This window comes from Salmo salar, chromosome 05 (genome assembly GCF_965601325.2).
Source record: "Salmo salar chromosome 05, fSalSal1, whole genome shotgun sequence".
Classification (NCBI taxonomy): Eukaryota; Metazoa; Chordata; class Actinopteri; order Salmoniformes; family Salmonidae; genus Salmo; species Salmo salar.
In genome coordinates, this window is record NC_138295.1 from 90,700,953 (window position 1) to 90,728,718 (window position 27,766).

At 45.7% G+C, this 27,766-nt stretch overlaps 1 protein-coding gene across 2 annotated transcripts in view; it reads left to right on the forward strand.

The window, feature by feature from the left end:
- The window catches only part of LOC106573026 (autotaxin), a 61,745-nt gene that overhangs the window by 21,064 nt on the left and 12,915 nt on the right, over positions 1-27,766 (forward strand). Inside the window, exons 13-22 of one of the 2 annotated variants that reach the window (XM_045719306.2) lie at positions 2,920-3,048; positions 3,808-3,839; positions 4,336-4,463; positions 8,216-8,303; positions 8,391-8,478; positions 8,639-8,808; positions 12,132-12,267; positions 12,492-12,631; positions 13,429-13,564; positions 13,769-13,846. In XM_045719306.2, coding sequence (XP_045575262.1) covers positions 2,920-3,048; positions 3,808-3,839; positions 4,336-4,463; positions 8,216-8,303; positions 8,391-8,478; positions 8,639-8,808; positions 12,132-12,267; positions 12,492-12,631; positions 13,429-13,564; positions 13,769-13,846 — 1,125 coding nt within the window. The remainder of the gene's footprint in view (positions 1-2,919; positions 3,049-3,807; positions 3,840-4,335; positions 4,464-8,215; positions 8,304-8,390; positions 8,479-8,638; positions 8,809-12,131; positions 12,268-12,491; positions 12,632-13,428; positions 13,565-13,768; positions 13,847-27,766) is intronic. The other variant, XM_045719308.2, reaches the window with a different exon arrangement.

The window sequence follows — 27,766 nt, forward strand, 5'->3', positions numbered from 1 at the left end:
CTAACCCTAGTCAATACACACTAACCCTAGTCAATACACACTAACTCTACCTAGTCAATACACACTAACCCTAGTCAATACACACTAACCCTACCTAGTCAATACACACTAACCCTGGTCAATACACACTAACTCTACCTAGTCAATACACACTAACCCTAGTCAATACACACTAACCCTAGTCAATACACACTAACCCTAGTCAATACACACTAACCCTAGTCAATACACACTAACTCTACCTAGTCAATACACACTAACCCTAGTCAATACACACTAACCCTACCTAGTCAATACACAATAACCCTGGTCAATACACACTAACTCTACCTAGTCAATACACACTAACCCTACCTAGTCAATATACACTAACCCTACCTAGTCAATACACACTAACCCTAGTCAATACACACTAACCCTACCTAGTTAATACACACTATCCCTAGTCAATACACACTAACCCTACCTAGTCAATACACACTAACCCTACCTAGTCAATACACACTAACACTAGTCAATACACACTGACCCTAGTCAATACACACTAACCCTACCTAGTCAATACACACTAACCCTACCTAGTCAATACACACTGACCCTACCTAGTCAATACACACTAACCCTACCTAGTCAATACACACTAACCCTACCTAGTCAATACACAATAACCCTGGTCAATACACACTAACTCTACCTAGTCAATACACACTAACCCTACCTAGTCAATATACATTAACCCTACCTAGTCAATACACACTAACCCTAGTCAATACACACTAACCCTACCTAGTTAATACACACTAACCCTAGTCAATACACACTAACCCTACCTAGTCAATACACACTAACCCTACCTAGTCAATACACACTAACCCTAGTCAATACACACTGACCCTAGTCAATACACACTAACCCTACCTAGTCAATACACACTAACCCTACCTAGTCAATACACACTGACCCTAGTCAATACACACTAACCCTAGTCAATACACACTAACTCTACCTAGTCAATACACACTAACTCTACCTAGTCAATACACACTAACCCTAGTCAATACACACTAACCCTACCTAGTCAATACACACTAACTCTGGTCAATACACACTAACTCTACCTAGTCAATACACACTAACCCTACCTAGACAATACACACTAACCCTAGTCAATACACACTAACTCTACCTAGTCAATACACACTAACCCTACCTAGACAATACACACTAACCCTAGTCAATACACACTAACCCTACCTAGTCAATACACACTAACCCTAGTCAATACACACTAACCCTAGTCAATACACACTAACTCTACCTAGTCAATACACACTAACCCTAGTCAATACACACTAACCCTACCTAGTCAATACACACTAGCCCTAGTCAATACACACTAACCCTAGTCAATACACACTAACCCTACCTAGACAATACACACTAACCCTACCTAGTCAATACACACTAACCCTAGTCAATACATACTAACCCTACCTAGTCAATACACACTAACCCTACCTAGTCAATACACACTGACCCTAGTCAATACACACTAACCCTAGTCAATACACACTAACTCTACCTAGTCAATACACACTAACTCTACCTAGTCAATACACACTAACCCTAGTCAATACACACTAACCCTACCTAGTCAATACACACTAACCCTAGTCAATACACACTAACTCTACCTAGTCAATACACACACTGGTGGGAGAATCAGTTATTTTTCCAAGGAAAGGTACTTCCTAAATATCATTAGTCTATAGTGTACTACATTGCCTAGAAATAAATATTGATCACTCATATTAGTCTCCGTCTGAAAATCTTCCTACTCCTAAAAGGGAGGTCAGAAAACGGAGCTCTAGAGAAAGGGCAAGTATCTCCAACTCAGGTCTCTTCAATGTACATCTAGCCTATTGGCTGATATAGCCCAGTGATACTGATAGCCTAATATAATGGGCCGTGTGAGAATCTCTGGTAATTTAACCTATTTCTTAGCTTATTTTTGCGCATTTTGATATTTCCTACAGGGCGCACAATTTACTGCGACCATGGCTGGCAAGTGAGCTGAGTCGTCACATACGCCTAAAATAACATTGCAGTACTGCGGTTGGGTTCGGGACCAGTTCTTGCGTTAGTGGGTGGGAGTCGGACAGAAAGCCAGCGGGTGTGGGCGGGTGCGGATGTGGGCGGGATGAATAAATCCGTCCTCCGCAGACCTCTAGACCAGGGGTGTCACTCGTTCCATGGAGGGACTAGTGTCTGCAGGTTTAGGTTTTTCCATTCATTTAAGACCTAGACAACCAGGCGAGGGGTGTTCTTTACTAATTAGTGACCCCAATTCATCAATCAAGTACAAGGCAGGTGTCACGGCTGTTATAAGGAGCGGACCAAGATGCAGCGTTTTCGTAGTTCCACATATTTATTAAAAGTGAAACTGAATGCAATACACAAATAACTTGAAAATAGGAAAACAACAAACCGTGACGCAGAGAGGACAACACACTACTCAAAAGACAATAGCCCACAAGCAACAATGAGAAAAACCCCTACTTAAATATGATCTCTAATCAGAGGCAATGAGGATCAGCTGCCTACAATTAGAGATCAACCCCAAACAATCCCAACATAGAAATAGAAAACTAGAATTTAAACATAGAACTAGAAAAGATAGATCAGACACAGAAACACCCCCTGTCACGCCCTGACCACTCTACCATAGAAAATAACAACTTATATTGGTCAGGACGTGACAGCAGGAGCGAAAACCCTCTGTCACTCGGCCCTCCATGGAATGAGTTTGACACGTGCTCTAGACGATGTCCATTTCTCTCTGACTATGGACAATCAAGTCACCTTCTTCATATTCATTCTGCAGTGATTTAAAGTCTGTTCTGAACATGTGTTCCTCAGGTATGGAGGAGGCTCACTGTGACAGGACAGAGTTCCTCAGCTCATACATGCCGTCCACTGTTGATGACATCATACTAATCCCCGGCTCCCTGGGCAGGATCCGCTCCAGGTACCCCAACAACCCCAAATGTGAGCGTTTGGTTTGTTTGTTTGATTGGTGTATTGATCATTTAAAAACACAATACTGAATTGAAGACCATGCATTAATAAAATCATTGAGGATTAACCAACTACAAAATCAGAGACCTATTTCTATTGCGGTCCTCATAGGCTTCGTTTAGACAGGCAGACCCATTGTGGTCCTCATAGGCTTCGTTTAGACAGGCAGACCAATTGTGGTCCTCATAGGCTGCGTTTAGACAGGCAGACCCATTGTGGTCCTCATAGGCTGCGTTTAGACAGGCAGACCCATTGTGGTCCTCATAGGCTGCGTTTAGACAGGCAGACCCATTGTGGTCCTCATAGGCTGCGTTTAGACAGGCAGACCCATTGTGGTCCTCATAGGCTGCGTTTAGACAGGCAGACCCATTGTGGTCCTCATAGGCTGCGTTTAGACAGGCAGACCCATTGTGGTCCTCATAGGCTGCGTTTAGACAGGCAGACCAATTCCTCCAGTTACTGGAAAGTCTGGAGAGGAAGACAGAGTACTGTATCTCAGTGACCCTGGCCTGATCCTTGACTGGGTCACATGGCCAGGTCAGTCAAGACCAAAACAATAACATCACTTTAGCATGTATGTTTCTGCTCAGAAGAGCACGCCTCCTCGTCCCCAGACTAGGTTGTTGTGTCCCTACTGATCCAGTTATGAACTGCGTCCTCAGTACGGCAGAACGAGGCACATTTCCTAACAGTCGACAGAAAATTAGAACACTGTTTGTCTTTTTTCAGACGATGCCAAATCTGTTGTTGCAAATCTTACAGTGAGTATTATACACGTTGTATTTCTATATACATTGTCTTCTCTATACACGTTGTATTTCTATATACATTGTCTTCTCTATACACGTTGTATTTCTATATACATTGTCTTCTCTATACACGTTGTATTTCTATATACATTGTCTTCTCTATACACGTTGTATTTCTATATACATTGTCTTCTCTATACACGTTGTATTTCTATATACATTGTCTTCTCTATACACGTTGTATTTCTATATACATTGTCTTCTCTATACACGTTGTATTTCCATACACATTGTCTTCTCTATACACGTTGTATTTCCACATTGTCTTCTCTATACACGTTGTATTTCCATACACATTGTCTTCTCTAAGTCATTGTTCTGACCAGTATTCATACCTGTGTTGTGGTGTCAGAGGTTAAGGTGAAAAATCCAGAATTATAGTTTATGAAATAGTGGTGACAAAGTTGTACTACAGAGCACCTGGAATCGTGTTCTTCTGCCTCCTCAGTGTAAAAAGTCAGACCAGCACTTCAAGCCCTATCTGAAGCAGCATCTCCCCAAGCGCCTTCACTACGCCAACAACAGGAGAATAGAGGACATCCATCTGTTAGTGGAGAGAAAGTGGCATATTGCAAGGTTATACCCTCTCTCTCTCTCTCTCTCTCTCTCTCTCTGTGTGTCTCTCTCTGTCTCTCTCTCTCTCTCTCTCTCTCTCTGTGTCTCTCTCTCTCTCTGTCTCTCTCTCTCTGTGTCTCTCCCTCTCTGTCTCTCTCTCTCTCTCTCTCTCTCTCTCTGTCTCTCTCTCTCTCTATGTCTGTCTCTCTCTCTCTGTCTCTCTCTCTCTATGTCTGTCTCTCTCTCTCTCTCTCTCTCTCTCTCTCTGTGTCTCTCTCTCTCTCTCTGTCTCTCTCTCTCTCTCTGTCTCTCTGTCTCTCTCTCTCTCTCTCTCTCTCTCTCTCTCTGTCTCTCTCTCTCTCTCTCTCTCTGTCTCTCTGTGTCTCTCTGTGTCTCTCTCTCTCTCTCTCTCTCTCTCTCTCTCTCTCTCTCTCTCTCTCTCTCTCTCTCTCTCTCTCTCTGTCTCTCTCTCTCTCTCTGTGTCTCTCTGTGTCTCTCTTTCTCTCTGTGTGTGTGTCTCTCTCTCTCTCTCTCTCTCTCTCTCTCTCTCTCTCTCTCTCTCTCATTTCGAAACGGAAATAGACCACAGATTTTTTGCTACGGTGTGTCCTATTGGTGGTGGTGGTGGTGGTGTGTCCTATTGGTGGTGGTGGTGTGTCCTATTGGCGGTGGTGGTGTGTCCTATTGGTGGTGGTGTCGTTCTATTGGTGGTGGTGGTGTGTCCTATTGGTGGTGGTGGTGGTGTGTCCTATTGGTGGTGGTGTGTCCTATTGGGGGTGGTGGTGGTGGTGGTGTGTCCTATTGGTGGTGGTGGTGTGTCCTATTGGTGGTGGTGGTGGTGGTGGTGTGTCCTATTGGTGGTGGTGGTGTGTCCTATTGGTGGTGGTGGTGTGTCCTATTGGTGGTGGTGGTGGTGGTGGTGTCCTATTGGTGGTGGTGGTGTCGTCCTATTGGTGGTGGTGTCGTCCTATTGGTGGTGGTGGTGGTGGTGGTGTCCTATTGGTGGTGGTGTGTCCTATTGGTGGTGGTGGTGGTGTCCTATTGGTGGTGGTGTGTCCTATTGGGGGTGGTGGTGGTGGTGGTGTGTCCTATTGGTGGTGGTGGTGTGTCCTATTGGTGGTGGTGGTGTGTCCTATTGGTGGTGGTGGTGTGTCCTATTGGTGGTGGTGGTGGTGGTGGTGTGTCCTATTGGTGGTGGTGGTGTGTCCTATTGGTGGTGGTGTGTCCTATTGGTGGTGGTGGTGGTGGTGGTGTCCTATTGGTGGTGGTGGTGTCGTCCTATTGGTGGTGGTGTCGTCCTATTGGTGGTGGTGGTGTGTCCTATTGGTGGTGGTGGTGTGTCCTATTGGTGGTGGTGGTGTGTCCTATTGGTGGTGGTGGTGGTGGTGGTGTCCTATTGGGGGTGGTGGTGTGTCCTATTGGTGGTGGTGGTGTGTCCTATTGGTGGTGGTGGTGTCGTCCTATTGGGGGTGGTGGTGTGTCCTATTGGGGGTGGTGGTGTGTCCTATTGGTGGTGGTGGTGTGTCCTATTGGTGGTGGTGTCGTCCTATTGGTGGTGGTGGTGGTGGTGGTGTCCTATTGGTGGTGGTGGTGTCGTCCTATTGGTGGTGGTGTCGTCCTATTGGTGGTGGTGGTGGTGTGTCCTATTGGTGGTGGTGGTGTCGTCCTATTGGTGGTGGTGTCGTCCTATTGGTGGTGGTGGTGGTGGTGGTGTCCTATTGGTGGTGGTGGTGTCCTATTGGTGGTGGTGTGTCCTATTGGTGGTGGTGGTGGTGGTGTCCTATTGGCGGTGGTGGTGTCGTCCTATTGGTGGTGGTGGTGTCGTTCTATTGGTGGTGGTGTCGTTCTATTGGTGGTGGTGGTGTCGTTCTATTGGTGGTGGTGTCGTTCTATTGGTGGTGGTGTCGTTCTATTGGTGGTGGTGGTGTCGTTCTATTGGTGGTGGTGGTGTGTCCTATTGGTGGTGGTGGTGGTGGTGTGTCCTATTGGTGGTGGTGGTGTGTCCTATTGGTGGTGGTGGTGTGTCCTATTGGCGGTGGTGGTGTGTCCTATTGGCGGTGGTGGTGTGTCCTATTGGCGGTGGTGGTGTCGTCCTATTGGTGGTGGTGGTGTCGTTCTATTGGTGGTGGTGGTGTGTCCTATTGGTGGTGGTGGTGTGTCCTATTGGTGGTGGTGGTGGTGGTGTGTCCTATTGGGGGTGGTGGTGTGTCCTATTGGTGGTGGTGGTGGTGTGTCCTATTGGTGGTGGTGGTGGTGTGTCCTATTGGTGGTGGTGGTGTGTCCTATTGGTGGTGGTGGTGGTGTGTCCTATTGGTGGTGGTGGTGGTGTGTCCTATTGGTGGTGGTGGTGTGTCCTATTGGTGGTGGTGGTGGTGTGTCCTATTGGTGGTGGTGGTGTGTCCTATTGGTGGTGGTGGTGTGTCCTATTGGCGGTGGTGGTGTGTCCTATTGGCGGTGGTGGTGTGTCCTATTGGCGGTGGTGGTGTCGTCCTATTGGTGGTGGTGGTGTCGTTCTATTGGTGGTGGTGGTGTGTCCTATTGGTGGTGGTGGTGGTGGTGTCGTCCTATTGGCGGTGGTGGTGTGTCCTATTGGTGGTGGTGGTGGTGTGTCCTATTGGTGGTGGTGGTGTGTCCTATTGGTGGTGGTGGTGTGTCCTATTGGTGGTGGTGGTGTCGTCCTATTGGTGGTGGTGGTGTGTCCTATTGGTGGTGGTGGTGTCGTCCTATTGGCGGTGGTGGTGTGTCCTATTGGGGGTGGTGGTGTGTCCTATTGGCGGTGGTGGTGTGTCCTATTGGTGGTGGTGGTGGTGTCCTATTGGCGGTGGTGGTGTCGTCCTATTGGTGGTGGTGGTGGTGGTGGTGTCGTCCTATTGGTGGTGGTGGTGGTGGTGTCCTATTGGTGGTGGTGTCGTCCTATTTTACCCTGTTCCTGGAGAAGGCCGTGTCTGTTAACATGAACCTGGACAGACTCTGTATGTTTGTCATCATCAGTCCCAGTGTTGGTCAGACCCAGTGGAAAGTTATCACTCCCTGTGTAAACACATGAGGTAATGTCTGTCTGTCTGTTGCGGACGACAACTGAAAATAAATCAATGGTTGAAAGACAGAGAGGCGAGGGCTGGTTCAGAATAAGCCTGCTCCATGGGGTTGTCACCCTGTTTGAGTTGGCATGGCCACAGAGCTCAATGAAAGAGATCTTTGAGATCTCTCCTCCTGCCTGCTAAGATATAGACTAGTTTAAATCGCTGGCACCATGAGTTGTGAACTTAATGCTTTCTGAGTGAGAAATTCTTACCCTTCTGCAGCTTTGCAGCTAGCAGAGTAAAACTGTCTTTTAAATTAAATTCCCAAATGAAATGAAATGTTTGCCGTTTTCCCTGCCGTTGGTGATTTCAGGCTCTACGTGCTTGTGGGTTGTCCCCTACACAGACACCACTGACTGTAGTGTTTAATGCAAACTTCATTAAAAAGTGTCTGTTTTCCAATGACATGGCTTTACTGGGAAATGTGGTGGTGTAGGTTGGCCTTGGAAAAACAGAATCCATAATACTTGGGTCTATAAGGATTTCAGTGTGTTACTGTGTATGTAGGGCTGAATCTGTGTGGTCTGGTTTGAATCAAATCAAACGTTATGAAAATCAGACACAATGTCCTTGACTGTTTATTTAGGCTGCATATAGTCGTCATCCCGGTGAGGAATTGTAGATAGTTAATATTATTAAAACCATGAATTGTCTGATGTTGGAATTTTGGTTTCATGCTGTCTGTTACAGAAAGTCTCCAGAAGGAGGAAAGAGGCACCCTGGGAAATGTGGTTTTGCAGGAGATCACGGTTATGACAACAAGATAAACAGCATGCAGGTATGCTCGTTTTATCCTCATCTTGATTTAAGTGTTCTTGTTGCCATAAATGATTAATCATTACCTCATCCTGTTCCTGTTCTTTAGACTATTTTCTTTGGATATGGACCTATGTTTAAATTCAAGACCAAAGTGCCAGTTTTTGAAAACATTGAACTTTACAATGTCATGTGTGGTAAGGCTTCTTCATAATTTTTTATTTGAGGGAGGCATACAGTAGCATTCATCAGCCCATACTCATACGTTATGGACAGTGACGTTGTATTGCATTTTGACTTGAGATCTTACTGTAATCAGAACAAGTCAATACTTTATTGTCCGTCTTCATTGAACAGATCTGCTTGGCCTGAAGCCTGCCCCTAACAACGGGACTCATGGGAGTCTGAACCACCTGTTGAAAAGCCCGGTCCACAAGCCCACCATGCCAGAGGAGGTGTCTAAACCCACCATCTCAGGTCCCATCGTTACTCTGACCGATGACTTAGGCTGCAGCTGTGATGACAAGGTCAGCTACAGAACAGCACATCTCTTATAGCCATAGAGATAGATACTGTATCACTATAGAAATAGATACTGTATCACTATAGAGATAGATACTGTATCACTATAGAGATAGATACTGTATCACTATAGAGATAGATACTGTATCACTATAGAGATAGATACTGTATCACTATAGAGACAGATACTGTATCACTATAGAGATAGATACTGTATCACTATAGAGACAGATACTGTATCACTATAGAGATATACTGTATCACTATAGAGATAGATACTGTATCACAGTAGAGATAGATACTGTATCACTATAGAGATAGATACTGTATCACTATAGAGATAGATACTGTATCACTATAGAGATAGATACTGTATCACTATAGAGATAGATACTGTATCACTATAGAGATAGATACTGTATCACTATAGAGACAGATACTGTATCACTATAGAGATAGATACTGTATCACTATAGAGACAGATACTGTATCACTATAGAGATAGATACTGTATCACTATAGAGATAGATACTGTATCACTATAGAGATACAGTGGGGCAAAAAAGTATTTAGTCAGCCACCAATTGTGCAAGTTCTCCCACTTAAAAAGATGAGAGGCCTGTAATTTTCATCATAGGTACACGTCAACTATGACAGACAAAATGAGAAAAAAAAATCCAGAAAATCACATTGTAGGATTTTTAATGAATTTATTTGCAAATTATGGTGGAAAATAAGTATTTGGTCACCTACAAACAAGCAAGATTTCTGGCTCTCACAGACCTGTAACTTCTTCTTTAAGAGGCTCCTCTGTCCTCCACTCGTTACCTGTATTAATGGCACCTGTTTGAACTTGTTATCAGTATAAAAGACACCTGTCCACAACCTCAAACAGTCACACTCCAAACACCACTATGGCCAAGACCAAAGAGCTGTCAAAGGACACCAGAAACAAAATTGTAGACCTGCACCAGGCTGGGAAGACTGAATCTGCAATAGGTAAGCAGCTTGGTTTGAAGAAATCAACTGTGGGAGCAATTATTAGGAAATGGAAGACATACAAGACCACTGATAATCTCCCTCGATCTGGGGCTCCACGCAAGATCTCACCCCGTGGGGTCAAAATGATCACAAGAACGGTGAGCAAAAATCCCAGAAGCACACGGGGGGACCTAGTGAATGACCTGCAGAGAGCTGGGACCAAAGTAACAAAGCCTACCATCAGTAACACACTACGCCGCCAGGGACTCAAATCCTGCAGTGCCAGACGTGTCCCCCTGCTTAAGCCAGTACATGTCCAGGCCCGTCTGAAGTTTGCTAGAGAGCATTTGGATGATCCAGAAGAGGATTGGGAGAATGTCATATGGTCAGATGAAACCAAAATATAACTTTTTGGTAAAAACTCAACTCGTCGTGTTTGGAGGACAAAGAATGCTGAGTTGCATCCAAAGAACACCATACCTACTGTGAAGCATGGGGGTGGAAACATCATGCTTTGGGGCTGTTTTTGTGCAAAGGGACCAGGACGACTGATCCGTGTAAAGGAAAGAATGAATGGGGCCATGTATCATGAGATTTTGAGTGAAAACCTCCTTCCATCAGCAAGGGCATTGAAGATGAAACGTGGCTGGGTCTTTCAGCATGACAATGATCCCAAACACACCGCCCGGGCAACGAAGGAGTGGCTTCGTAAGAAGCATTTCAAAGTCCTGGAGTGGCCTAGCCAGTCTCCAGATCTCAACCCCATAGAAAATCTTTGGAGGGAGTTGAATGTCCGTGTTGCCCAGCGACAGCCACAAAACATCACTGCTCTAGAGGAGATCTGCATGGAGGAATGGGCCAAAATACCAGCAACAGTGTGTGAAAACCTTGTGAAGACTTACAGAAAACGTTTGACCTGTGTCATTGCCAACAAAGGGTATATAACAAAGTATTGAGATAAACTTTTGTTATTGACCAAATACTTATTTTCCACTATAATTTGCTAATAAATTCATAAAAAATCCTACAATGTGATTTTCTGGATTTTCTTTTCTCATTTTGTCTGTCATAGTTGAAGTGTACCTATGATGAAAATTACAGGCCTCTCATCTTTTTAAGTGGGAGAACTTGCACAATTGGTGGCTGACTAAATACTTATTTGCCCCACTGTAGATATAGATACTGTATCACTATAGAGACAGATACTGTATCACTATAGAGACAGATACTGTATCACTATAGAGATAGATACTGTATCACTATAGCGATAGATACTGTAGAAACTGTAGAGATAGATACTGTAGAAACTGATTACATTTACATTACATTTAAGTCATTTAGCAGACGCTCTTATCCAGAGCGACTTACAAATTGGTGCATTCACCTTATGATATCCAGTGGAACAACCACTTTACAATAGTGCATCATGTAGAGATAGATACTGTAGAAACTGTAGAGATAGATACTGTAGAGATAGATACTGTAGAAATGTAGAGATAGATACTGTATCACTATATAGATAGAAACTGTAGAGATAGATACTGTAGAGATTGATACTGTAGATACTGTAGAGATTGAGACTGTAGAAACTGTAGAGATTGATACTGTAGAAACTGTAGAGATAGATACTGTAGAGATTGATACTGTAGAAACTGTAGAGATAGATACTGTATTACTGTATTACTGTAGAGATTCATACTGTATTACTGTATTACTGTAGAGACTGATACTGTATTACTGTAGAGATTGATACTGTATTACTGTAGAGATTGATACTGTTTTACTATAGAGATTGATACTGTATTACTGTAGAGATTGATACTGTTTTACTATAGAGATAGATACTGTAGAAACTGTAGAGATGGATACTGTTTCACTCTAGAGATGGATACTGTAGAAACTGTATTTATCTCTATGGCTCCCACCACAGAACTAGAATGAGATTGTATTTTTATGGCTTTCACAGCCGTAGACAGATGGATATTGAAGCTTTTGGTTTTTATATCAACTTGATATTTGCTTCAAAAAAGTAAATCAGAATGATTTCTGCATCTCAAGAAATAGATGACTTGTTATTATATTGATCTGTTTTGTGTGTGTGTTTGATCTATGACCTGACTGACATCTGTAGCACTAGGCATTACTACATGTTGTGTATTTTACGTGTCTAAACTGGTTTCTGTGTCTGCCACTGATTGTTGTCTCTGTAATCCATAGCTGCTGCTACACGTTCTCATGCTTGTTTGTTTGATTCCCTCTTCTTCTTATTTCTGTCTGTGAAGTCATCTTGCTTCTGCAGAGATTATACATGTCTTTGCAAGAGATTTTCACCTTCAATCTTTTGCAGTTACGTTCAAAAAATAGGGGGCAGAGAGCTTTGAAAGTCCCCGTTGTAAGAGGCTATAACCTGGAGTCACTGTGGCTCTGTCTCTTACAGAACAAAGTGGAAGAGCTTAATCAGAGACTGATGCAAGCTGTTGATGGTACGTCTCTCTCTGGTCCATATCGTTGGTCTTATGCCTCAGTAGTAGTAATGCTGATACCTGTGTAATAACACTAATTACTGCACCAACAATGTTGTTATTAACATGTTATTACATAGACATGTCAGTAAAGGGTTGTATTATGTCCTATTTGTCATATTACTGTTGAATATCCTCTCCAGAGTCTTGTTACCAGCTTTTAGGATTATTGTCTTCTCTTCCAGACAGCAAGAACCTCCCTCATGGTCGACCTGCAGTTCTGTTCCGTACTAAATACAGCATCCTACACCACAGTGACTATATCAGTGGGTACAGTGAATCCCTCTCTATGCCCCTATGGACGTCCTATACCGTCTCCAAACAGGTATGTCATACAGGACACAGCTTACAAGTTTCATACATGGTTTATTTTGATATTAGCTATATGCTATTTACTGTACACACTGAGTTTATAACTGATGTTTGACAAGGGAAAATAGCTCATTCAATAATCCTCTCAAGATAAACCCATGGACTGGTACATACATCGTCAGTACTTTATGTTCACTACTAATTTGAACAGTGGTCTAATTATAGTCTCTAGAGCGGGGCTCTCCAACCCAACCTACAGGAGGTTATCTCTCCAGGAACAGGGTTGGAGTTAAAACCTACAGGAGGTTAACTCTCCAGGAACAGGGTTGGAGTTAAAACCTACAGGAGGTTATCTCTCCAGGAATAGGGTTGGAGTTAAAACCTACAGGAGGTTATCTCTCCAGGAACAGGGTTGGAGAGACCTGGTCTAGTGTATTGTCAGTGTCTACAGTCTACAGTGGTCTAACGTTGACTCCAGTCTACAGTGGTCTAACGTTGACTCCAGTCTACAGTGGTCTAACGTTGACTCCAGTCTACAGTGGTCTAACGTTGACTCCAGTCTACAGTGGTCTAACGTTGACTCCAGTCTGCAGTGGTCTAACGTTGACTCCAGTCTGCAGTGGTCTAACGTTGACTCCAGTCTGCAGTGGTCTAACGTTGACTCCAGTCTGCAGTGGTCTAACGTTGACTCCAGTCTGCAGTGGTCTAACGTTGACTCCAGTCTGCAGTGGTCTAACGTTGACTACAGTCTACAGTGGTCTAACGTTGACTCCAGTCTACAGTGGTCTAACGTTGTGATGTGTTTTCCAGGTTGAAGTAACACCTCTACCAGAGCATCTGACTAACTGTGTCAGACCAGACATCCGTATCCTTCCGGCCTTCAGCCAATCCTGCTCCAACTACAAGGCTGACAAACAGATCTCCTTCGCCTTCCTCTACCCTCCACGTAGGTCCTCAATGTTCTCTCCTGTCAGATTGTTGACCAGTGGCTGGTTGTACCAGCTTGATGTACGCCTGGTTCATTCAAGACCACCTTTGGAACACCCAGCTGATGTACTGTAGTTTACAACACAGTAATAAGACTTGAGGCCATCTAAATTGTACTGTACATTAAAACCTTGATTTTCCACCATTTCTGTTATATCTTTAGAGCTGGCTCCGACCCAAGACGGCAAATTTGATGCAGTCCTCATCACTAACACCGTACCCATGTACCCAGCATTCAAAAGTAAGTCAAACATTTTCTAAAACTACATGGCATGTCAAATGTAATTCATAGGCCACATTCACATGTCATCACCAGTGAACAGAAATCACACTGACAAGATGGATTGATGGAACTGTTTCCTGGTTTACTCCGGTTTTCACTTAGTCTAAATGGAATGTTTCAGGAAGTAATTACATTGACTAATGACCTGCAGAACCAACAACGAGAGGGACTTGAAAGGAAGACACAGAGGGTGTGTGTGTGTGTGTGTGTGTGTGTGTGTGTGTGTGTGTGTGTGTGTGTGTGTGTGTTTGTGTTTGTGTTGTGTGTGTGTGTGTGAGAGTCAGTGTATATGGATAGCGTGTGGGTCGACAGTTTCGGGGCGGTCAGTTCTATGACCCTCCGATGTTAAACTGTGCCACTATGTGTAAGTGCTGACTGTGTACTTGAGGAATATCCACACCATTAAAATCCCCTCCAGAAATGTATATAGGTACACACAACCCCACTGCCTCTCCATAATGTACACACTTCAAATATGTTGCTTTCACTCTGAGGCCTGGGTTGGAGAGGATGTTCATGTAGGTTTCCTCATGGTTAGGGGATGTTTTCCTGACTGGGTAGATGTGGTTTCCTCATGGTTAGGGGATGTTTTCCTGACTGGGTAGATGTGGTTTCCTCATGGTTAGGGGATGTTTTCCTGACTGGGTAGATGTGGTGGTTTCCTCATGGTTAGGAGATGTTTTCCTGACTGGGTAGATGTCGTGGTTTCCTCATGGTTAGGAGATGTTTTCCTGACTGGGTAGATGTGGTTTCCTCATGGTTAGGGGATGTTTTCCTGACTGGGTAGATGTCGTGGTTTCCTCATGGTTAGGAGATGTTTTCCTGACTGGGTAGATGTGGTTTCCTCATGGTTAGGAGATGTTTTCCTGACTGGGTAGATGTGGTTTCCTCATGGTTAGGGGATGTTTTCCTGACTGGGTAGATGTGGTTTCCTCATGGTTAGGGGATGTTTTCCTGACTGGGTAGATGTGGTGGTTTCCTCATGGTTAGGAGATGTTTTCCTGACTGGGTAGATGTCGTGGTTTCCTCATGGTTAGGGGATGTTTTCCTGACTGGGTAGATGTCGTGGTTTCCTCATGGTTAGGAGATGTTTTCCTGACTGGGTAGATGTGGTTTCCTCATGGTTAGGGGATGTTTTCCTGACTGGGTAGATGTGGTTTCCTCATGGTTAGGAGATGTTTTCCTGACTGGGTAGATGTGGTTTCCTCATGGTTAGGAGATGTTTTCCTGACTGGGTAGATGTCGTGGTTTCCTCATGGTTAGGGGATGTTTTCCTGACTGGGTAGATGTCGTGGTTTCCTCATGGTTAGGAGATGTTTTCCTGACTGGGTAGATGTGGTTTCCTCATGGTTAGGGGATGTTTTCCTGACTGGGTAGATGTGGTGGTTTCCTCATGGTTAGGGGATGTTTTCCTGACTGGGTAGATGTTGTGGTTTCCTCATGGTTAGGGGATGTTTTCCTGACTGGGTAGATGTGGTGGTTTCCTCATGGTTAGGGGATGTTTTCCTGACTGGGTAGATGTCGTGGTTTCCTCATGGTTAGGAGATGTTTTCCTGACTGGGTAGATGTCGTGGTTTCCTCATGGTTAGGGGATGTTTTCCTGACTGGGTAGATGTCGTGGTTTCCTCATGGTTAGGGGATGTTTTCCTGACTGGGTAGATGTGGTTTCCTCATGGTTAGGGGATGTTTTCCTGACTGGGTAGATGTGGTTTCCTCATGGTTAGGAGATGTTTTCCTGACTGGGTAGATGTGGTGGTTTCCTCATGGTTAGGGGATGTTTTCCTGACTGGGTAGATGTGGTTTCCTCATGGTTAGGAGATGTTTTCCTGACTGGGTAGATGTGGTTTCCTCATGGTTAGGGGATGTTTTCCTGACTGGGTAGATGTGGTTTCCTCATGGTTAGGGGATGTTTTCCTGACTGGGTAGATGTTGTGGTTTCCTCATGGTTAGGGGATGTTTTCCTGACTGGGTAGATGTGGTTTCCTCATGGTTAGGAGATGTTTTCCTGACTGGGTAGATGTCGTGGTTTCCTCATGGTTAGGAGATGTTTTCCTGACTGGGTAGATGTCGTGGTTTCCTCATGGTTAGGAGATGTTTTCCTGACTGGGTAGATGTTGTGGTTTCCTCATGGTTAGGGGATGTTTTCCTGACTGGGTAGATGTTGTGGTTTCCTCATGGTTAGGAGATGTTTTCCTGACTGGGTAGATGTGGTTTCCTCATGGTTAGGGGATGTTTTCCTGACTGGGTAGATGTGGTTTCCTCATGGTTAGGAGATGTTTTCCTGACTGGGTAGATGTCGTGGTTTCCTCATGGTTAGGGGATGTTTTCCTGACTGGGTAGATGTGGTTTCCTCATGGTTAGGAGATGTTTTCCTGACTGGGTAGATGTGGTTTCCTCATGGTTAGGAGATGTTTTCCTGACTGGGTAGATGTCGTGGTTTCCTCATGGTTAGGGGATGTTTTCCTGACTGGGTAGATGTGGTTTCCTCATGGTTAGGGGATGTTTTCCTGACTGGGTAGATGTCGTGGTTTCCTCATGGTTAGGGGATGTTTTCCTGACTGGGTAGATGTGGTTTCCTCATGGTTAGGAGATGTTTTCCTGACTGGGTAGATGTTGTGGTTTCCTCATGGTTAGGGGATGTTTTCCTGACTGGGTAGATGTGGTGGTTTCCTCATGGTTAGGGGATGTTTTCCTGACTGGGTAGATGTCGTGGTTTCCTCATGGTTAGGAGATGTTTTCCTGACTGGGTAGATGTCGTGGTTTCCTCATGGTTAGGGGATGTTTTCCTGACTGGGTAGATGTCGTGGTTTCCTCATGGTTAGGGGATGTTTTCCTGACTGGGTAGATGTGGTTTCCTCATGGTTAGGGGATGTTTTCCTGACTGGGTAGATGTGGTTTCCTCATGGTTAGGAGATGTTTTCCTGACTGGGTAGATGTGGTGGTTTCCTCATGGTTAGGGGATGTTTTCCTGACTGGGTAGATGTGGTTTCCTCATGGTTAGGAGATGTTTTCCTGACTGGGTAGATGTGGTTTCCTCATGGTTAGGGGATGTTTTCCTGACTGGGTAGATGTGGTTTCCTCATGGTTAGGGGATGTTTTCCTGACTGGGTAGATGTTGTGGTTTCCTCATGGTTAGGGGATGTTTTCCTGACTGGGTAGATGTGGTTTCCTCATGGTTAGGAGATGTTTTCCTGACTGGGTAGATGTCGTGGTTTCCTCATGGTTAGGAGATGTTTTCCTGACTGGGTAGATGTTGTGGTTTCCTCATGGTTAGGGGATGTTTTCCTGACTGGGTAGATGTTGTGGTTTCCTCATGGTTAGGAGATGTTTTCCTGACTGGGTAGATGTGGTTTCCTCATGGTTAGGGGATGTTTTCCTGACTGGGTAGATGTGGTTTCCTCATGGTTAGGAGATGTTTTCCTGACTGGGTAGATGTCGTGGTTTCCTCATGGTTAGGGGATGTTTTCCTGACTGGGTAGATGTGGTTTCCTCATGGTTAGGAGATGTTTTCCTGACTGGGTAGATGTGGTGGTTTCCTCATGGTTAGGGGATGTTTTCCTGACTGGGTAGATGTCGTGGTTTCCTCATGGTTAGGGGATGTTTTCCTGACTGGGTAGATGTGGTGGTTTCCTCATGGTTAGGGGATGTTTTCCTGACTGGGTAGATGTTGTGGTTTCCTCATGGTTAGGAGATGTTTTCCTGACTGGGTAGATGTTGTGGTTTCCTCATGGTTAGGAGATGTTTTCCTGACTGGGTAGATGTCGTGGTGTCCTCATGGTTAGGGGATGTTTTCCTGACTGGGTAGATGTGGTGGTTTCCTCATGGTTAGGGGATGTTTTCCTGACTGGGTAGATGTGGTGGTTTCCTCATGGTTAGGAGATGTTTTCCTGACTGGGTAGATGTGGTTTCCTCATGGTTAGGGGATGTTTTCCTGACTGGGTAGATGTCGTGGTTTCCTCATGGTTAGGGGATGTTTTCCTGACTGGGTAGATGTCGTGGTTTCCTCATGGTTAGGGGATGTTTTCCTGACTGGGTAGATGTGGTGGTTTCCTCATGGTTAGGGGATGTTTTCCTGACTGGGTAGATGTGGTGGTGTCCTCATGGTTAGGAGATGTTTTCCTGACTGGGTAGATGTGGTTTCCTCATGGTTAGGGGATGTTTTCCTGACTGGGTAGATGTGGTTTCCTCATGGTTAGGGGAGGTTTTCCTGGCTGGGTAGATGTGGTTTCCTCATGGTTAGGAGATGTTTTCCTGACTGGGTAGATGTGGTTTCCTCATGGTTAGGAGATGTTTTCCTGACTGGGTAGATGTGGTTTCCTCATGGTTAGGAGATGTTTTCCTGACTGGGTAGATGTCGTGGTTTCCTCATGGTTAGGGGATGTTTTCCTGACTGGGTAGATGTGGTGGTTTCCTCATGGTTAGGAGATGTTTTCCTGACTGGGTAGATGTGGTTTCCTCATGGTTAGGGGATGTTTTCCTGACTGGGTAGATGTGGTTTCCTCATGGTTAGGGGATGTTTTCCTGACTGGGTAGATGTGGTTTCCTCATGGTTAGGAGATGTTTTCCTGACTGGGTAGATGTGGTTTCCTCATGGTTAGGAGATGTTTTCCTGACTGGGTAGATGTCGTGGTTTCCTCATGGTTAGGAGATGTTTTCCTGACTGGGTAGATGTGGTTTCCTCATGGTTAGGGGATGTTTTCCTGACTGGGTAGATGTGGTGGTTTCCTCATGGTTAGGGGATGTTTTCCTGACTGGGTAGATGTCGTGGTTTCCTCATGGTTAGGGGATGTTTTCCTGACTGGGTAGATGTGGTGGTTTCCTCGTGGTTAGGGGATGTTTTCCTGACTGGGTAGATGTTGTGGTTTCCTCATGGTTAGGAGATGTTTTCCTGACTGGGTAGATGTCGTGGTTTCCTCATGGTTAGGGGATGTTTTCCTGACTGGGTAGATGTGGTGGTTTCCTCATGGTTAGGGGATGTTTTCCTGACTGGGTAGATGTGGTGGTTTCCTCATGGTTAGGAGATGTTTTCCTGACTGGGTAGATGTGGTTTCCTCATGGTTAGGGGATGTTTTCCTGACTGGGTAGATGTCGTGGTTTCCTCATGGTTAGGGGATGTTTTCCTGACTGGGTAGATGTCGTGGTTTCCTCATGGTTAGGGGATGTTTTCCTGACTGGGTAGATGTGGTGGTTTCCTCATGGTTAGGGGATTTTTTCCTGACTGGGTAGATGTGGTGGTGTCCTCATGGTTAGGAGATGTTTTCCTGACTGGGTAGATGTGGTTTCCTCATGGTTAGGGGATGTTTTCCTGACTGGGTAGATGTGGTTTCCTCATGGTTAGGGGATGTTTTCCTGGCTGGGTAGATGTGGTTTCCTCATGGTTAGGAGATGTTTTCCTGACTGGGTAGATGTGGTTTCCTCATGGTTAGGAGATGTTTTCCTGACTGGGTAGATGTGGTTTCCTCATGGTTAGGGGATGTTTTCCTGACTGGGTAGATGTCGTGGTTTCCTCATGGTTAGGGGATGTTTTCCTGACTGGGTAGATGTGGTGGTTTCCTCATGGTTAGGAGATGTTTTCCTGACTGGGTAGATGTGGTTTCCTCATGGTTAGGAGATGTTTTCCTGACTGGGTAGATGTGGTTTCCTCATGGTTAGGAGATGTTTTCCTGACTGGGTAGATGTCGTGGTTTCCTCATGGTTAGGGGATGTTTTCCTGACTGGGTAGATGTGGTGGTTTCCTCATGGTTAGGAGATGTTTTCCTGACTGGGTAGATGTGGTTTCCTCATGGTTAGGGGATGTTTTCCTGACTGGGTAGATGTGGTTTCCTCATGGTTAGGGGATGTTTTCCTGACTGGGTAGATGTGGTTTCCTCATGGTTAGGAGATGTTTTCCTGACTGGGTAGATGTGGTTTCCTCATGGTTAGGAGATGTTTTCCTGACTGGGTAGATGTCGTGGTTTCCTCATGGTTAGGAGATGTTTTCCTGACTGGGTAGATGTGGTTTCCTCATGGTTAGGGGATGTTTTCCTGACTGGGTAGATGTGGTGGTTTCCTCATGGTTAGGGGATGTTTTCCTGACTGGGTAGATGTCGTGGTTTCCTCATGGTTAGGGGATGTTTTCCTGACTGGGTAGATGTGGTGGTTTCCTCGTGGTTAGGGGATGTTTTCCTGACTGGGTAGATGTTGTGGTTTCCTCATGGTTAGGAGATGTTTTCCTGACTGGGTAGATGTCGTGGTTTCCTCATGGTTAGGGGATGTTTTCCTGACTGGGTAGATGTGGTGGTTTCCTCATGGTTAGGGGATGTTTTCCTGACTGGGTAGATGTGGTGGTTTCCTCATGGTTAGGAGATGTTTTCCTGACTGGGTAGATGTGGTTTCCTCATGGTTAGGGGATGTTTTCCTGACTGGGTAGATGTCGTGGTTTCCTCATGGTTAGGGGATGTTTTCCTGACTGGGTAGATGTCGTGGTTTCCTCATGGTTAGGGGATGTTTTCCTGACTGGGTAGATGTGGTGGTTTCCTCATGGTTAGGGGATTTTTTCCTGACTGGGTAGATGTGGTGGTGTCCTCATGGTTAGGAGATGTTTTCCTGACTGGGTAGATGTGGTTTCCTCATGGTTAGGGGATGTTTTCCTGACTGGGTAGATGTGGTTTCCTCATGGTTAGGGGATGTTTTCCTGGCTGGGTAGATGTGGTTTCCTCATGGTTAGGAGATGTTTTCCTGACTGGGTAGATGTGGTTTCCTCATGGTTAGGAGATGTTTTCCTGACTGGGTAGATGTGGTTTCCTCATGGTTAGGGGATGTTTTCCTGACTGGGTAGATGTCGTGGTTTCCTCATGGTTAGGGGATGTTTTCCTGACTGGGTAGATGTGGTGGTTTCCTCATGGTTAGGAGATGTTTTCCTGACTGGGTAGATGTGGTTTCCTCATGGTTAGGGGATGTTTTCCTGACTGGGTAGATGTCGTGGTTTCCTCATGGTTAGGAGATGTTTTCCTGACTGGGTAGATGTCGTGGTTTCCTCATGGTTAGGAGATGTTTTCCTGACTGGGTAGATGTGGTTTCCTCATGGTTAGGGGATGTTTTCCTGACTGGGTAGATGTGGTGGTTTCCTCATGGTTAGGGGATGTTTTCCTGACTGGGTAGATGTGGTGGTTTCCTCATGGTTAGGAGATGTTTTCCTGACTGGGTAGATGTGGTTTCCTCATGGTTAGGAGATGTTTTCCTGACTGGGTAGATGTGGTGGTTTCCTCATGGTTAGGGGATGTTTTCCTGACTGGGTAGATGTGGTGGTTTCCTCATGGTTAGGGGATGTTTTCCTGACTGGGTAGATGTGGTTTCCTCATGGTTAGGGGATGTTTTCCTGACTGGGTAGATGTGGTTTCCTCATGGTTAGGGGATGTTTTCCTGACTGGGTAGATGTCGTGGTTTCCTCATGGTTAGGGGATGTTTTCCTGACTGGGTAGATGTGGTTTCCTCATGGTTAGGAGATGTTTTCCTGACTGGGTAGATGTCGTGGTTTCCTCATGGTTAGGGGATGTTTTCCTGACTGGGTAGATGTCGTGGTTTCCTCATGGTTAGGGGATGTTTTCCTGACTGGGTAGATGTCGTGGTTTCCTCATGGTTAGGAGATGTTTTCCTGACTGGGTAGATGTGGTTTCCTCATGGTTAGGGGATGTTTTCCTGACTGGGTAGATGTGGTTTCCTCATGGTTAGGGGATGTTTTCCTGACTGGGTAGATGTCGTGGTTTCCTCATGGTTAGGAGATGTTTTCCTGACTGGGTAGATGTCGTGGTTTCCTCATGGTTAGGGGATGTTTTCCTGACTGGGTAGATGTCGTGGTTTCCTCATGGTTAGGAGATGTTTTCCTGACTGGGTAGATGTGGTTTCCTCATGGTTAGGGGATGTTTTCCTGACTGGGTAGATGTGGTTTCCTCATGGTTAGGGGATGTTTTCCTGACTGGGTAGATGTGGTTTCCTCATGGTTAGGAGATGTTTTCCTGACTGGGTAGATGTCGTGGTTTCCTCATGGTTAGGGGATGTTTTCCTGACTGGGTAGATGTGGTTTCCTCATGGTTAGGGGATGTTTTCCTGACTGGGTAGATGTGGTTTCCTCATGGTTAGGAGATGTTTTCCTGACTGGGTAGATGTGGTTTCCTCATGGTTAGAGGATGTTTTCCTGACTGGGTAGATGTGGTGGTTTCCTCATGGTTAGGAGATGTTTTCCTGACTGGGTAGATGTGGTTTCCTCATGGTTAGGGGATGTTTTCCTGACTGGGTAGATGTGGTTTCCTCATGGTTAGGAGATGTTTTCCTGACTGGGTAGATGTGGTTTCCTCATGGTTAGAGGATGTTTTCCTGACTGGGTAGATGTGGTTTCCTCATGGTTAGGGGATGTTTTCCTGACTGGGTAGATGTGGTTTCCTCATGGTTAGGAGATGTTTTCCTGACTGGGTAGATGTGGTTTCCTCATGGTTAGGAGATGTTTTCCTGACTGGGTAGATGTCGTGGTTTCCTCATGGTTAGGGGATGTTTTCCTGACTGGGTAGATGTGGTTTCCTCATGGTTAGGAGATGTTTTCCTGACTGGGTAGATGTCGTGGTTTCCTCATGGTTAGGGGATGTTTTCCTGACTGGGTAGATGTGGTGGTTTCCTCATGGTTAGGGGATGTTTTCCTGACTGGGTAGATGTGGTTTCCTCATGGTTAGGAGATGTTTTCCTGACTGGGTAGATGTGGTGGTTTCCTCATGGTTAGGAGATGTTTTCCTGACTGGGTAGATGTGGTGGTTTCCTCATGGTTAGGGGATGTTTTCCTGACTGGGTAGATGTCGTGGTTTCCTCATGGTTAGGAGATGTTTTCCTGACTGGGTAGATGTGGTTTCCTCATGGTTAGGAGATGTTTTCCTGACTGGGTAGATGTCGTGGTTTCCTCATGGTTAGGGGATGTTTTCCTGACTGGGTAGATGTGGTTTCCTCATGGTTAGGAGATGTTTTCCTGACTGGGTAGATGTCGTGGTTTCCTCATGGTTAGGGGATGTTTTCCTGACTGGGTAGATGTCGTGGTTTCCTCATGGTTAGGAGATGTTTTCCTGACTGGGTAGATGTGGTTTCCTCATGGTTAGGGGATGTTTTCCTGACTGGGTAGATGTGGTTTCCTCATGGTTAGGAGATGTTTTCCTGACTGGGTAGATGTGGTTTCCTCATGGTTAGGAGATGTTTTCCTGACTGGGTAGATGTCGTGGTTTCCTCATGGTTAGGAGATGTTTTCCTGACTGGGTAGATGTGGTTTCCTCATGGTTAGGGGATGTTTTCCTGACTGGGTAGATGTGGTGGTTTCCTCATGGTTAGGGGATGTTTTCCTGACTGGGTAGATGTCGTGGTTTCCTCATGGTTAGGGGATGTTTTCCTGACTGGGTAGATGTGGTGGTTTCCTCATGGTTAGGGGATGTTTTCCTGACTGGGTAGATGTTGTGGTTTCCTCATGGTTAGGAGATGTTTTCCTGACTGGGTAGATGTCGTGGTTTCCTCATGGTTAGGGGATGTTTTCCTGACTGGGTAGATGTGGTGGTTTCCTCATGGTTAGGGGATGTTTTCCTGACTGGGTAGATGTGGTGGTTTCCTCATGGTTAGGAGATGTTTTCCTGACTGGGTAGATGTGGTTTCCTCATGGTTAGGGGATGTTTTCCTGACTGGGTAGATGTCGTGGTTTCCTCATGGTTAGGGGATGTTTTCCTGACTGGGTAGATGTCGTGGTTTCCTCATGGTTAGGGGATGTTTTCCTGACTGGGTAGATGTGGTGGTTTCCTCATGGTTAGGGGATGTTTTCCTGACTGGGTAGATGTGGTGGTGTCCTCATGGTTAGGAGATGTTTTCCTGACTGGGTAGATGTGGTTTCCTCATGGTTAGGGGATGTTTTCCTGACTGGGTAGATGTGGTTTCCTCATGGTTAGGGGATGTTTTCCTGACTGGGTAGATGTGGTTTCCTCATGGTTAGGAGATGTTTTCCTGACTGGGTAGATGTGGTTTCCTCATGGTTAGGAGATGTTTTCCTGACTGGGTAGATGTGGTTTCCTCATGGTTAGGGGATGTTTTCCTGACTGGGTAGATGTCGTGGTTTCCTCATGGTTAGGGGATGTTTTCCTGACTGGGTAGATGTGGTGGTTTCCTCATGGTTAGGAGATGTTTTCCTGACTGGGTAGATGTGGTTTCCTCATGGTTAGGAGATGTTTTCCTGACTGGGTAGATGTGGTTTCCTCATGGTTAGGAGATGTTTTCCTGACTGGGTAGATGTCGTGGTTTCCTCATGGTTAGGGGATGTTTTCCTGACTGGGTAGATGTGGTGGTTTCCTCATGGTTAGGAGATGTTTTCCTGACTGGGTAGATGTGGTTTCCTCATGGTTAGGGGATGTTTTCCTGACTGGGTAGATGTGGTTTCCTCATGGTTAGGGGATGTTTTCCTGACTGGGTAGATGTGGTTTCCTCATGGTTAGGAGATGTTTTCCTGACTGGGTAGATGTGGTTTCCTCATGGTTAGGAGATGTTTTCCTGACTGGGTAGATGTCGTGGTTTCCTCATGGTTAGGAGATGTTTTCCTGACTGGGTAGATGTGGTTTCCTCATGGTTAGGGGATGTTTTCCTGACTGGGTAGATGTGGTGGTTTCCTCATGGTTAGGGGATGTTTTCCTGACTGGGTAGATGTCGTGGTTTCCTCATGGTTAGGGGATGTTTTCCTGACTGGGTAGATGTGGTGGTTTCCTCATGGTTAGGGGATGTTTTCCTGACTGGGTAGATGTGTGGTTTCCTCATGGTTAGGAGATGTTTTCCTGACTGGGTAGATGTCGTGGTTTCCTCATGGTTAGGGGATGTTTTCCTGACTGGGTAGATGTGGTGGTTTCCTCATGGTTAGGGGATGTTTTCCTGACTGGGTAGATGTGGTGGTTTCCTCATGGTTAGGAGATGTTTTCCTGACTGGGTAGATGTGGTTTCCTCATGGTTAGGGGATGTTTTCCTGACTGGGTAGATGTCGTGGTTTCCTCATGGTTAGGGGATGTTTTCCTGACTGGGTAGATGTCGTGGTTTCCTCATGGTTAGGGGATGTTTTCCTGACTGGGTAGATGTGGTGGTTTCCTCATGGTTAGGGGATGTTTTCCTGACTGGGTAGATGTGGTGGTTTCCTCATGGTTAGGAGATGTTTTCCTGACTGGGTAGATGTGGTTTCCTCATGGTTAGGGGATGTTTTCCTGACTGGGTAGATGTGGTTTCCTCATGGTTAGGGGATGTTTTCCTGACTGGGTAGATGTGGTTTCCTCATGGTTAGGAGATGTTTTCCTGACTGGGTAGATGTGGTTTCCTCATGGTTAGGAGATGTTTTCCTGACTGGGTAGATGTGGTTTCCTCATGGTTAGGGGATGTTTTCCTGACTGGGTAGATGTCGTGGTTTCCTCATGGTTAGGGGATGTTTTCCTGACTGGGTAGATGTGGTGGTTTCCTCATGGTTAGGAGATGTTTTCCTGACTGGGTAGATGTGGTTTCCTCATGGTTAGGGGATGTTTTCCTGACTGGGTAGATGTCGTGGTTTCCTCATGGTTAGGAGATGTTTTCCTGACTGGGTAGATGTCGTGGTTTCCTCATGGTTAGGAGATGTTTTCCTGACTGGGTAGATGTGGTTTCCTCATGGTTAGGGGATGTTTTCCTGACTGGGTAGATGTGGTGGTTTCCTCATGGTTAGGGGATGTTTTCCTGACTGGGTAGATGTGGTGGTTTCCTCATGGTTAGGAGATGTTTTCCTGACTGGGTAGATGTGGTTTCCTCATGGTTAGGAGATGTTTTCCTGACTGGGTAGATGTGGTGGTTTCCTCATGGTTAGGGGATGTTTTCCTGACTGGGTAGATGTCGTGGTTTCCTCATGGTTAGGGGATGTTTTCCTGACTGGGTAGATGTGGTTTCCTCATGGTTAGGGGATGTTTTCCTGACTGGGTAGATGTGGTTTCCTCATGGTTAGGGGATGTTTTCCTGACTGGGTAGATGTCGTGGTTTCCTCATGGTTAGGGGATGTTTTCCTGACTGGGTAGATGTGGTTTCCTCATGGTTAGGAGATGTTTTCCTGACTGGGTAGATGTCGTGGTTTCCTCATGGTTAGGGGATGTTTTCCTGACTGGGTAGATGTCGTGGTTTCCTCATGGTTAGGGGATGTTTTCCTGACTGGGTAGATGTCGTGGTTTCCTCATGGTTAGGAGATGTTTTCCTGACTGGGTAGATGTGGTTTCCTCATGGTTAGGGGATGTTTTCCTGACTGGGTAGATGTGGTTTCCTCATGGTTAGGGGATGTTTTCCTGACTGGGTAGATGTCGTGGTTTCCTCATGGTTAGGAGATGTTTTCCTGACTGGGTAGATGTCGTGGTTTCCTCATGGTTAGGGGATGTTTTCCTGACTGGGTAGATGTCGTGGTTTCCTCATGGTTAGGAGATGTTTTCCTGACTGGGTAGATGTGGTTTCCTCATGGTTAGGGGATGTTTTCCTGACTGGGTAGATGTGGTTTCCTCATGGTTAGGGGATGTTTTCCTGACTGGGTAGATGTGGTTTCCTCATGGTTAGGAGATGTTTTCCTGACTGGGTAGATGTCGTGGTTTCCTCATGGTTAGGGGATGTTTTCCTGACTGGGTAGATGTGGTTTCCTCATGGTTAGGGGATGTTTTCCTGACTGGGTAGATGTGGTTTCCTCATGGTTAGGAGATGTTTTCCTGACTGGGTAGATGTGGTTTCCTCATGGTTAGAGGATGTTTTCCTGACTGGGTAGATGTGGTGGTTTCCTCATGGTTAGGAGATGTTTTCCTGACTGGGTAGATGTGGTTTCCTCATGGTTAGGGGATGTTTTCCTGACTGGGTAGATGTGGTTTCCTCATGGTTAGGAGATGTTTTCCTGACTGGGTAGATGTGGTTTCCTCATGGTTAGAGGATGTTTTCCTGACTGGGTAGATGTGGTTTCCTCATGGTTAGGGGATGTTTTCCTGACTGGGTAGATGTGGTTTCCTCATGGTTAGGAGATGTTTTCCTGACTGGGTAGATGTGGTTTCCTCATGGTTAGGAGATGTTTTCCTGACTGGGTAGATGTCGTGGTTTCCTCATGGTTAGGGGATGTTTTCCTGACTGGGTAGATGTGGTTTCCTCATGGTTAGGAGATGTTTTCCTGACTGGGTAGATGTCGTGGTTTCCTCATGGTTAGGGGATGTTTTTCTGACTGGGTAGATGTGGTGGTTTCCTCATGGTTAGGGGATGTTTTCCTGACTGGGTAGATGTGGTTTCCTCATGGTTAGGAGATGTTTTCCTGACTGGGTAGATGTGGTGGTTTCCTCATGGTTAGGAGATGTTTTCCTGACTGGGTAGATGTGGTGGTTTCCTCATGGTTAGGGGATGTTTTCCTGACTGGGTAGATGTCGTGGTTTCCTCATGGTTAGGAGATGTTTTCCTGACTGGGTAGATGTGGTTTCCTCATGGTTAGGAGATGTTTTTCTGACTGGGTAGATGTCGTGGTTTCCTCATGGTTAGGGGATGTTTTCCTGACTGGGTAGATGTGGTTTCCTCATGGTTAGGAGATGTTTTTCTGACTGGGTAGATGTCGTGGTTTCCTCATGGTTAGGGGATGTTTTCCTGACTGGGTAGATGTCGTGGTTTCCTCATGGTTAGGAGATGTTTTCCTGACTGGGTAGATGTGGTTTCCTCATGGTTAGGGGATGTTTTCCTGACTGGGTAGATGTGGTGGTTTCCTCATGGTTAGGGGATGTTTTCCTGACTGGGTAGATGTGGTTTCCTCATGGTTAGGAGATGTTTTCCTGACTGGGTAGATGTGGTTTCCTCATGGTTAGGAGATGTTTTCCTGACTGGGTA